Source organism: Manis javanica, chromosome 8 (genome assembly GCF_040802235.1).
Source record: "Manis javanica isolate MJ-LG chromosome 8, MJ_LKY, whole genome shotgun sequence".
NCBI classification, from domain to species: Eukaryota; Metazoa; Chordata; class Mammalia; order Pholidota; family Manidae; genus Manis; species Manis javanica.
The window spans coordinates 39,701,961-39,715,170 of NC_133163.1; the positions used below are offsets into that span (position 1 = coordinate 39,701,961).

At 33.5% G+C, this 13,210-nt stretch overlaps 1 protein-coding gene across 2 annotated transcripts in view; it reads left to right on the forward strand.

Moving 5' to 3' along the window:
- Positions 1 to 13,210, forward strand: part of C8H14orf39 (chromosome 8 C14orf39 homolog) — a 70,049-nt gene that overhangs the window by 37,798 nt on the left and 19,041 nt on the right. For both annotated transcript variants that reach the window (XM_073212255.1, XM_073212256.1), the window contains exons 12-14: positions 2,466 to 2,551; positions 2,643 to 2,701; positions 5,443 to 5,501. In XM_073212255.1, coding sequence (XP_073068356.1) covers positions 2,466 to 2,551; positions 2,643 to 2,701; positions 5,443 to 5,501 — 204 coding nt within the window. The remainder of the gene's footprint in view (positions 1 to 2,465; positions 2,552 to 2,642; positions 2,702 to 5,442; positions 5,502 to 13,210) is intronic.

The window sequence follows — 13,210 nt, forward strand, 5'->3', positions numbered from 1 at the left end:
TAAAATATTAAAAGAGCAAAATGATAAATGCAAATAAGTAGGAATTGATAAAGAGAGAAGCAGAAATTAATGAAATTTAGAAGTTGGGTAAATGTTAAAAGCTAGTAACTTTTAAATATTAATAAAATAAAACTTAAATATAAAGAAAAAAGAAGCCCCCCAAGAAAAGAATAAAAAAGGAGAAAAGCATGTATCATTAACACACACACATTGAAGAAATCTTTTGAACGTTCTAAGAGAATACTATGTAAGACTTCACACCAGTACATTTGAAAATTTAGGTGAGATGGGCAATCTTCTAGGACAATATAAATTGCTAAATAGACTAAAAAAGGAAAATATGAATGGATCAATAACATGAAAGAAATGGAAATGTGGACAAACATCTAATTCCCTCTTTCCTCCCTTAACTTCCCTTCCTTCTCCCACTGCCACACATACATCCCCTTCAGAACACACTAGACTTAGTTTCTCAGGTGAATTCTACCAAACCGTAAGGATTAGATTAAAGTTTCTTACTTGTGACACTACTGACATTTTGAGCCGGAAATTCTTTGTTATGGGGTCATCTTGTGACTCACTAGATGTCAATAGAACCTCACCCTCAAGTTATGACAATCAAAAATATATCCAGACATTGTCAAGTGTTCCCTGAGAGGCAGAATTGCCAGTTAAGGGCAATCTTTTTATACAAATAATTCCAGAATATATAGAAAAAATTGGAAATTATTGAACAAATTATACATGGCCAATCTATTAGATAGCAAGGACAAAGGTAAAAGAAAAATTATGCATTAGTTTCAAGAATGAACATAGATACAAAAATCCTAAATAAGTCACTAGCAAACCAAATTTGGAACTGTAACATTAAAAGAATAATAAATATATTATGAGAAACCTTGGTTTTTCCAAGAAATTCAGTGATGGTTTAGCATTAGGAAAATCTAGCAATATGAATCACTACATTAACGGATTAATAAATAATTTTAAACATTTAAAGAAAATATTTTCTAAAAAAATATTAGGGAGACTCATACTACCAATTTATAAATTATTTTTGTTTTTGAGATATAATTCGCATATCATAAAATTCACCATTTTAAAGTGTACAATTCACTATTTTTTTATATATTCTAAATACTAAATTAATGTATTTAGTATATATGGTATAACTACTACCTAACTGCAGAACATTTTCATCATCCCAAAACATTTTTAAACATTACCAAAATGCAGTAATGGTAACTGGTGCAAAAAAAATTCATTAGTAGACTACATAAAAATAATAAACTTCTTTAGGACAAAAGAACACTAACAAAGTAAAAAAACGACAGAATCATCAGCAGATTAGTATTCAGAATGTAGACAATAAAAGAAATACATAATAATTCTTACAAATTAATAAAAACAATAAAAATGGGCAAAAGATAAGGCAGTTTACAGAGAAGGAAAGACAAAGCATCACATAAAATGACCTCAGAAGTACAAAGAAATGCAAATTAAACCAGTAAGATAATCTGATTTTGCCTATCAGATGTGCAGACATTAAAACATTTGATAACTTCTAGTGAGGTCAGTGATAGTGGGAGTGAAATTTGGTAAAACTAGTTTGGAGGACTGGTTCACAATAGTTATTAAAAATAAAAATTAATGTAGCAATTCCATTTCTTGGCATCTACACTAAACAAACACTTGATATACTTGTACAAATACTTGTACCAGGAGGTATAATACAAATGTATATTATTTAAAACATGACACTTGTTCTTTGAGGGACAAGGTCTTTTTCTTATGATCTGAAAACACAATAAGGTGATAGAATTGAGACCAATGGCTGTTTTAACAAAAATGGGATAAACCTTGCTATTAACAATATTTTCATTTTGGGTCAAACAAAAACTAGGAATTCTTCAAAATGAGTGACTTGGAGGATGAAAGACTTGAAACAGATAATACAAAATTAGTAAAGCAGTGATTTAGATATTATTATTAAACAAAATTTAAAGTTAAAAATGAAATATAAGCTTTTTCTTACATATATAAGAAAATTTCAGGCTTTGATCTTTCAACCTGCTGTTTTGCTTTCCTATGTTCCATTTGAGAGGTTATAGAGAATAGAGAGACATAGAAATCAGGTAAAGAGTTGAGAAAATGGTAAGATTCACCTGATTAGTCATGAATATGGGATAAAAATTTAAAGGTTTACCTTAAATGTAGAATACAAGCATAATTATTTTACTTGTCAAAAACATCAAATTTCTTGAGACTCTCAAAGTTTGTTTCCTAGTGTGTGTAAGATTTGTTTTGTATATAGTGGTTTTAGTTAATGTTTGTAATTGTTGATATTGATAATAATGGTGATGATAAGATGGCAATACTCTTGGAGAGCCCTGAGTAGCTTTGGTATGCAGAACATTTTTATTGTTTTGTGTAGCCAGTTCTAATGCTTAATTTCTTTTGTTCAGGTATTTAATGACTCTGCTGTGAATAACAATTCAAAATGTTCACATATTACAGCTATTAAAAGTTCACAAAATTTTATGCAATTCAGGTAACTTTTAAACATAAGAAAATGTTTCAATTTCTGAAATAATGTATTAACTCAGAAAATAATACTAAATTTTTATTTATTTCATTTTTAGATTGTTGACCCCTCAGAAACAATCAAATTGCAATCAGTGGTTTGAAAAAGGAGATACAGGTATTCGCTGTTTATACTTTTCCTAAGTAGTGGAAACAACAAGTTATATCAGGTTTTTATGCTATTAAGATAAATTGGATTGTTTGCATCTGTGATAACTGACCACATATGCTTATTTTTTAAAATATTTTTCCCTAAATAAATAGCAAATACATTTCATTGTTGAAAATTTAGAAAACAGAAAAATATAAAAGAAACAATATTACCAGCACCCGGACATAACAAACACTATACATACTGGTGTATATTCTTGTCTTTTTTTCTATGCACATGTATGTTTCGTTTTTATTCCCCCCCCAAATGTGAAGCATGCTATGTATATCATTTTGTATCCTTTTCTTCCCACTTGACATATAGTTGAGCATAGTTTTCCATGTCATCAGATTTTTAATGACCGTATAATACACCATTGTATAAATATGCTATAACTTGACAGTTTTCTCCCAGTGAATACTTTGTTTCCAATCATTTTGTTATTATAGATAATGCTACTGTACTCTTACATAAATCCTTTTTATGTTGAATTATTTTATTCAACTAAAATCCATAGAAAGGTCACAGAATATATACCGATGAATTTTTATTCTAAGAAGCAACTAGCTATTGGAACTTTTCAAAGCTGTTATGTTCTTGAAAATACTAATTCATTCTGTCTGTCTTTCTGTGTATATATATATACACACATACATATATACATATGTGTACATGTATATGGTGTATATGCAGGATACATATCATATATCTGTGTATATGATATGTACATATGTTGGTAGTCCAGTACTGAATAACAGTTATTCCACCCATTAGGCTATATAAAAGTGTTCATATCTTCTGGTCTGTAGCATGCTGGGTTACTGACTTTTATTTAAAGTTAAAAAATGGCTCATTCTGGCAGTATAAAAATTTGTAAATATTTACATGCATATTCACAGTGGTCATATAACATACTATGAGTCTATTTCTACCAATTTCAATATAGGATTCAGCCAACACAATATGCTTATTCCATGCAGATGGATATTCTTCCTGCCTTTTTTGGAAGAAAGAATTCTATCTTATCTACACAAGTGATCTTTTCCACCTGTTTATAATCCTTTATCTATGCCAAGCTGACAAAGTGTTAAGGCAAAGGAGGAATGGCTAATCTCGAGGAATAATATAATCCTAATAGAGATATGTGGCAAAATGCATGTGTCTGCATGTGTAGTTCTAGCTGCCAGTCCTAGCTGAGCATACATGGTGATGCTTCATACCAAAGGAGACATATAATTATCTTAGAAGAAAAAAGACTCTTTCAACAATGTCCAAGCCTATCTTTTGAAGAAGTTAGTATGTGGTGAAAATAATAGTTGTGATTTAAATACAAGAGGCGAAACTATAAAGCTTTCTGATGATTAAATAGAAAAACATCTATTCAAGGTAGGATTTCTTAAATTAAGAATGTAAAAGCCTAATCATAAAAGAAAGATTAATAAACTGATTCTATTAAAATTAAGAACTTCTATTTATAAAAAGATAATATAAAAAGAATGGAAGGTAAGTCACCAAGTCATCAAAAGACAATGAATGGAAGGCAAGAGGATATATTTTCAACAATAAAACTGTCAAAGTACTAGTTTCCAAAAATGTATAAAGAACTCCTGCAAACCAAGAGGTATAAAAGACAGACAACCCAGTTAGGAACATGTGCAGAATACCCAAATAGGCACTTCGAATAGAGAAACTTTCACAACAGATGAACATAAGATGCTCAGCAAATCAGGAAGATGAAAAATAAAACCAAAGTAAGGTATCATTACACATTCACCAGATTAGCAAAATTCAGAAATTGTGACAATACTTAATGTTGATGAGAATGTAGTACAATAGGAATTCTCATAACTACTGAAAGGAACTGTCACTTATAAATGAATTTTATATCGAGACCATACCTAAATTATAATTATAGCTAATGATTGTGTGTGGTGAAAACTAGTGACTTCCTAGGGAAGCTCATATACCACATCAAAAATTGGTAAATAGTTTGGAAACTAAACTTTGGGAAATAGTTAACATCTGGTAAAATGGAAGATACAGATGCCCTTTATCTCTCCTACATACGTGCCTAGAGAAATACAGGCATGTATGTAGAAGTACATATATAAAACAATGTTCATGACATCATTGTTTGTAATAGCCTCAAAACAGAAACACTGCAGATGCCCATGTGCAGTAGAATGGAAAGATACATTGTGTAGTGTTTGTACAATGGAATACTTTACATCAGTAAAAGTAAGAAACTATGTCTCTATGCAATAATACAGATGAATCTCACAAGCATATGCTAAACAAAAAAGATATATTTCATCAGTAACATTTTTAAACAGGAAATATAAACTATATTGCTTAGCTGATTATGAAAAGCAAATCAAGGAAATGATTATCAGAGAAGTCAGGTTAGTCGTTACCTCTGAGGAGGAGGATATGGGGAATATGGGCCCTTTTGGAGTACTCATAATGTTCGTTTTTCTTTTCCTGGGGTGGTGGTTACATGGGTATTCTCTTTATAATTTTGTTTATTAAACTGTTCATACAAGTTTTATTCTCTTACCTTTATGTATTGGGTTAAGCTCTCTGTCTATGAAACTGCCATATTTGCAGGTCAAATAGTTAAATATTGACAGTTTCATATGGTTTGACTAATATGTTTTATTTGCAATTAAATTACAAAAAAAAATAGTTTGTTCTCATATAACAAACAGATGCTGAGTGTGGAGATAAAGGGACAAGACAATTGACAGAATCAAGCTGTCCTTCACAAGTAAGTCAATTCTAATTTCTAAGCAAAAGATTCCAATTTAAATATTGTTTCCATCTTAATTTCAGATTTAGTATAATGAAGATTATTTATGTGAGGTCTAGGTGTTATTAGCTTGGTAGTCAAGATGCTATGGTGTTACAGCTTCTATCCCTTGGAGAAGTTTTAGATTAAAATATGAAGCCACAAAAGAAAAAGAATCATTATTAATAAAATTGACAACATGTATTGACACTGCAACTAAATAATGAAGAAAACAATTTTTTTGGTAAGATTTAATGGTTTTCCAAGGCAATTCAAGATCAGTGGTTGCCACAAAAATATCTTCAAATTACTTTCTAAGAGTGGAAAGCTTAATGATGACAGATGTAGACAATGTATTTTGACTTAACCATAGCTGCTAAGATTTAAAACAAGAGAAACAATACAGTAGTATTCTGCTGTAAAGAAATGTAGGTAAAAAGCACGTTTTAATTTTTGGGTGATGGAACCCAAATTATTCTGTAATGGGATTTGCTATAACAAACGTATTTGAGAAATCACATTCCTAATCCTACAAGATGATATAAGGGAAAATTAGTATTCAAGTCCTCAGTCTGCAGAGAAAGTAACATAGTGAATTTATAAGGGAAAAAAAGTACAAAGAATATAACCAAATAGAGCCAGATTGCTTAGAAATAAATTACTTTTTCCTTTCAAAGAGGTATGATACACAATTCTTGACCCAGAATGTGATGTGGAAATTTTAAATGAAAAATAATTCCTAAACAGTTTTCTTCATCAATTTGAGTATGTTCTTGTTATCATTTACTTTTTCAGGTAGGGGTAGGGGAAGCAGAGATGAGAAAAAAAGAAAAATTAAAAAACTTAAAATATTTATTTTTCCTTTATTTGGACAGATATATTTTGGTATTTTCACCAGTTACTTTTTTTTAAATTGAAGCATCAGTGATATACAATCTTATGATGGTTTCAAATACACAACACGGTGGTTCAACTTTTCACCCATATTGTCAAGACCTCACCCCTTCCATTGCAGTCACTGTCTATCAAGGTAGTAAGATGTTGTAGAGTCATTAATTGTATTCTCTGTGCTGTACTACAGTCCCAGTGACCTACCTATACTGTGATTGTTAATTATAGTTCCACTTAATCCCATTCTTCCTTCCCACCCACCCTCCCCAAACCCTCTCCTTTGGTAACTACTAGTCCCTTCTCAGTACCTAAGAGTCCACTGCTATTCTCAACCTTCTGGTTTGCTTTGTTTTTATACACCACAAATGAGTGAAATCATTTGTTATTTCTCCATCTCCCTTATTTCATTGAGAATAATACCCTCTAGATCCATCCATGTTGTTGCAAACGGGAGGATTTCTTTTCTTTTTGTGGCTGAATAATATTCCACTGTGTATATGTACCACATCTTCTTCATCCATGCATATATTGATGGACATTTAGGTTGCTTCCATATCTTGGCTATTGTAAATAGTGGACTGATAAACATAGGGGTGCATATGTCATTTTGAATCAGGAATCTTGATTTTTTTAGGTAAATTCCTAAAAGTGGAATTCCTGGGTCAAATGGCATTTCTATTTTTAGTTTTTTGAGGGACTACCATATTTGAACTTTTCAAAATGGTTGAACCAATTTACATTTCCACCAACAGTGTAGGAGGGTTCCCCTTTCTCAGTATCCTCACCAGCTTTGTTGTTTCTTGTCTTGGATAGTGGCCATCCTAAATAGTGTGAGGTGATATCTCCATGTGGGTTTGATTTGCATTTCCTTGATGATTAATGATATGGAGCATCCTTTCATGTGCCTGTTTGCCACCTTTATTTTTTCTTTGGAGAAGTGTCTGTTCAGGCCATCCACTCATTTTTTAATTGGATTGTTTGTTTTTTGGGTGTTGAAGCATATGAGTTGTTTATATATTTTGGATGTTAACCCTTTATCAGGTAAATCATTTATGAATATATTCTCCCATACTGTAGGATACCTTTTTGTTCTGTTGATGGTGTTCTTTGCTGTACAGAACCTTTTTAGTTTGATGTAATCCCATTTGTTCATTTTTGCTTTTATTTCTATTCAAGAGGGTTTTGCCTATGTTTTATTCTAAGAGTTTTATGCTTTCATGACTTTGATCCATTTTGAGTTTACTTTTGTGTATGGAGTTAGACAATAATCCAGTTTCATTCTTTTACATGTAGCTGTCCAGTTTTGCCAACACCAGTTGTTGAAGAGGCTGTCGTTTCCTCATTGTATATCCATGGCTTCTTTATTGTGTATTAATTCACTATATATGCTTGCATTGATATCTGGGCTCTCTGTTCTTTTCCATTGATCTGTAGATCTGTTCTTGTGCCAGTACCAAATTGTCTTGATTAATGTGGCTTTGTAGTAGGGCTTGAAGTCAGGGAGCATAATCCCCCCAGCTTTATTCTTCCTTCTCAGGATTGTTTTGGATATTCAGGGTCTTTGTGGTTCCATATGAATTCTAGAACTATTTGTTCTAGTTCATTGGAGAATGCTGTCAGTATTTTGCTAGGGATTGCATTGAATCTGTAGATTGCTTTAGGCAGGATGGCCATTTTGACAATACTAATTCTTCCTATTCATGAGCATGGGATGTATTTCCATTTATTGGTATCCTCTTTAATTTCTCTCATGAGTGTCTTGTAGTTTTCAGAGTATAGGTCTCACTTCCTTGGTTAGGTTTATTTCTAGGTATTTTATTCTTTTTGATGCCCTGTGAATGGAATTGTTTTCCTGATTTCTCTTTCTGCTAGTTCATTGTTACTGTATAGGAATGCAACAGGGTTCTGTGTATTAATTTTGAATCCTGCAACTTTGCTGAATTCAGTTACTCTAGAGTTTTTGAGTGGATTCTTTAGGATTTTCATGTACGATATGATGTCATCTGCAAACAAAGACAGTTTAACATCTTCCTTACCAATCTGGATGCCTTTTATTTCTTTGTGTTGTCTGATTGCACATGGTAGGACTTCCAGAACTATGTTGAATAAAAGTTGAAAGAGTGGGCATTCTTGTCTTGTTCCCGATCTTAAAGGAAAACCTTCAGCTTTTTGCTATTAAGTATGATGTTGGCTGTGGGTTTGTCATATATGGCCTTTATTATATTGAGGTACTTGCCCTTTATACTCATTTTGTTGAGAGTTTTTATCATGAATGGATGTTGAATTTTGTCAAATGCTTTTTCGGCATTTATGGAGACGATCTTGTGATTTTTGTCCTTTTTGTTGATGTGGTGGATGATGTTGATGGATTTTCAAATATTGTACTATCCTTGCATCCCTGGAATAAATCTTGATCATGATGAATTATCTTTTTGATGTATTTTTTAATCAGTTTGCTAATATTTTGTTGAGTATTTTTGCATCTATGTTCATCAGGGATATTCGTCTGTAATTTTCTTTTTTTGTACTGTCATTGCTCTTTCCCTGGTTTTGGTATTAGAGTGATGGTCGCCTAATAAAATGAGTTTGTAAGTATCCTCTTCTCTTCTACTTTTTTTTCTTTTTATTTTGTTATCATTAATCTACAATTATATGAAGAACATTATGTTTACTAGGCTCTCCCCTACCCCAAGTCCCCCCCCTAAATCCCATTACAGTCACTGTCCATCAGCATAGTAAGATGTTGTAGAATCACTACGTGTCTTCTCTGCATTGCAGAGCCCTCCCCTTTCCCCCACCCCCACATTATACATGTTAATCATAATACCCCCTTTCTTCTTCCCTGCCCTTATCCCTCCCTACCCTCCCATTCTCCCCAGTCTCTTTTCCTTTGGTAACTGTTAGTCCATTCTTGGGTTCTGTGATTCTACTGCTGTTTTGTTCCTTCAGCTTTTCCTTTGTTCTTATACTCCACAGATGAGTGAAATCATTTGGTATTTGTCTTTCTCTACTTGGCTTAATTCACTGAGCATAATATCCTCTAGCTCCATCCATATTGTTGCAAATTGTAGGATTTGTTTTCTTCTTATGCCTGAATAATATTCCATTGTGTATATGTACCACATCTTCTTTATCCATTCATCTCTTGATGGACACTTAGGTTGCTTCCATTTCTTGGCTATTGTAAATAGTGCTATAATAAACATAGGGGTGCATCTGTCTTTTTCAAACTGGAGTGCTGCATTCTTAGGGCAAATCCTAGAAGTGGCATTCCTGGGTCAAATGGTAAGTCTATTTTGAGCATTTTGAGGAACCTCCATACTGCTTTCCACAATGGTTGTACTAATTTACACTCCCACCAGCAGTGTAGGAGGGTTCCCCTTTCTCCATAACCTCGCCAACATTTGTTGTTGTTTGTCTTTGGGATGGTAGCCATCCTTACTGGTGTGAGGTGATATCTCATTGTGGTTTTAATTTGCATTTCTCTGATAACTAGCGATGTGGAGCATTTTTTCATGTGTCTGTTGGCCATCTGAATTTCTTCTTTGGAGAACTGTCTGTTCAGCTCCTCTGCCCATTTTTTAATTGGATTATTTGCTTTTTGTTTGTTGAGGTGCATGAGCTCTTTATATATTTTGGATGTCAAGCCTTTATCGGATCTGTTATTTTTGAATATATTCTCCCATACTGTAGGGTACTTTTGTTCTATTGATGGTGTCCTTTGCTGTACAGAAGCTTTTCAGCTTGATATAGTCCCACTTGTTCATTTTTGCTCTTGTTTTCCTTGCCCGTGGAGATCTTTTCATGAAGAAGTCACTCATGTTTATGTCCAAGAGATTTTTGCCTATGTTTTTTTCTAAGAGTTTCATGGTTTCATGACTTACATTCAGGTCTTTGATCCATTTTGAATTTACTTTTGTGTATGGGGTTAGACAGTGATCCAGTTTCATTCTCTTACATGTAGCTGTCAAGTTTTGCCAGCACCATCTGTTGAAGAGACTGTCATTTCCCCATTGTATGTCCATGGCTCCTTTATTGAATATTAATTGACCATATATGTTTGGGTTAATGTCTGGAGTCTCTAATCTGTTCCACTAGTCTGTGGATCTGTTCTTGTGCCAGTACCAAATTGTCTTGATTACTATGGCTTTGTAGTAGAGCTTGAAGTTGGGGAGTGAGATACCCGCCACTTTATTCTTCTTTCTCAGGATTGCTTTGGCTATTCGGGGTCTTTAGTGTTTCCATATGAATTTCTGAACTATTTGTTCCAGTTCGTTGAAGAATGTTGTTGGTAATTTGATAGAGATTGCATCAAATCTGTATATTGCTTTGGGCAGGATGGCCATTTTGACGATATTAATTCTTCCTAGCCAAGAGCATGGGATGAGTTTCCATTTGTTAGTGTCCTCTTTAATTTCGCTTAAGAGTGTCTTATAGTTTTCAGGGTATAGGTCTTTCACTTCTTTGGTTAGGTTTATTCCGAGGTATTTTATTATTTTTGATTCAATTGTGAATGGAATTGTTTTCCTGATTTGTCTTTCTATTGGTTCATTGTTAGTGTATAGGAAAGCCACAGATTTCTGTGTGTAAATTTTGTATCCTGCAACTTTGCTGTATTCCAATATCAGTTCTAGTAGTTTTGGAGTTGAGTCTTTCGGGTTTTTTATGTACAGTATCATGTCATCTGCAAATAGTGACAGTTTAACTTCTTTACCAATCTTCTTCTTTACCAATCTGGATTCATTGTATTTCTTTGTTTAGTCTAATTTCTGTGGCTAGGACCTCCAGTAGTATGTTAAATAACATTGGGGAGAGTGGGCATCCCTGTATTGTTCCCAATCTCGGAGGAAAAGCTTTCAGCTTCTCGCTGTTCAGTGTGATGTTGGCTGTGGGTTTATTGTATATGGCCTTTATTATGCTGAGGTACTTGCCCTCTATACCCATTTTGCTGAGAGTTTTTATCATGAATGGATGTTGAATTTTGTCGAATGCTTTTTCAGCATCTATGGAGACGATCATTTGGTTTTTGTCTTTCTTTTTGTTTATGTGGTGGATGATTTTCAAATGTCGTACCATCCTTGCATCCCTGAGATGAATTCCACTTGGTCCGGTGTATGATCCTCTTGATATATTTTTGAATTCGGTTTGGTAATATTTTATTGAGTATTTTTGCATCTACGTTCATCAGGGATATTGGTCTGTAATTTTCTTTTTTGGTGGGGTCTTTGCCTGGTTTTGGTATTAGGGTGATGTTGGCTTCATAGAATGAGTTTGGGAGTATTCCCTCTTCTATTTTTTGGAGAACTGTAAGGAGAATGGGTATTATATCTTTTCTGTATGTCTGATAAAATTCTGAGGTAAATCCATCTGGCCCAGGGTTTTTTTTCTTGTGTAGTGTTTTGATTACCGCTTCAATTTCTTTGCTTGTAATTGGTTTGTTTAGATTTTGTGTTTCTTCCTTGGTCAATCTTGGAAGGTTGTATTTTTCTAGGAAGTTGTCCATTTCTTCTAGGTTTTCCAGCTTCTTAGCATATAGGTTTTCATAGTAGTCTCTAATAATTCTTTGTATTTCTGTTGGGTCCGTCGTGATGTTTCCTTTCTCATTTCTGATTCTGTTGATGTGTGTTGCTTCTCTTTTTCTCTTAATAAGTCTGGCTAGAGGCTTATCTATTTTGTTTATTTTCTCAAAGAACCAGCTCTTTTTCATTGATTTTTTTCTATTGTTTTATTCTTCTCAATTTTGTTTATTTCTTCTCTGATCTTTATTATGTCCCTCCTTCTGCTGACTTTAGGCCTCATTTGTTCTTCTTTTTCCAGTTTTGATAATTGTGATGTTAGACTGTTCATTTGGGTTTGTTCTTCTTTAAATATGCCTGGATTGCTATATACTTTCCTCTTAAGATATCGCACAGAAGTTGGGGCTTTGTGTTGCTGTCATTTACTTCCATATATTGCTGGATCTCCATTTTCATTTGGTTATTGATCCATTGTCTATTAGAAGCGTGTTGTTAAGCCTCCATATGTCTGTGAGCCTTTTTGCTTTCTTTGTACAATTTATTTCCAGTTTTATACCTTTGTGGTCTGAAAAGTTGGTTGGTAGGATTTCAATGTTTTTGAATTTACTGAGGCTCTTTTTGTGGCCTAGTATGTGGTCTATTCTGGAGAATGTTTCATGTGCACTTGAGAAGAATGTGTATCCTGTTGCTTTTGGGTGTAGAATTCTATAGCTGTCTATTAGGTCCATGTGTTCTAGTATGTGGTTCAGTGCCTCTGTGTCCTTACTTATTTTCTGTCTGGCGGATCTGTCCTTTGGAGTGAATGGTGTGTTGAAGTCTCCCAAAATGAATGCATTGCATTCTATTTCCTCCTTTAGTTCTGTTAGTATTTGTTTCACATATGCTGGTGCTCCTGTGTTGGGTTCATATATATTTATAATGGTTATATCCTCTTGTTGGACTGAGCCCTTTATCATTATGTAATGTCCTTCTTTATCTCTTGTTACTTTCTTTGTTTTGAAGTCTATTTTGTCTGATACTAGTACTGCAACACCTGCTTTTTTCTCCCTATTGTTTGCATGAGAAACCTTTTTCCATCCCTTAACTTTTAGTCTGTGCATGTCTTTGGATTTGAGGTGAGTCTCTTGTAAGCAGCATATAGATGGGTCTTGTTTTTTTTAATTCATTCAGTGACTCTATGTCTTTTGATTGCTGCATTCAGGCCATTTGCAATTAGGGTGATTGTCGATAGGTATGTACTTATTGCCATTTCAGGCTTTAGATTCATGGTTACCAAAGGTT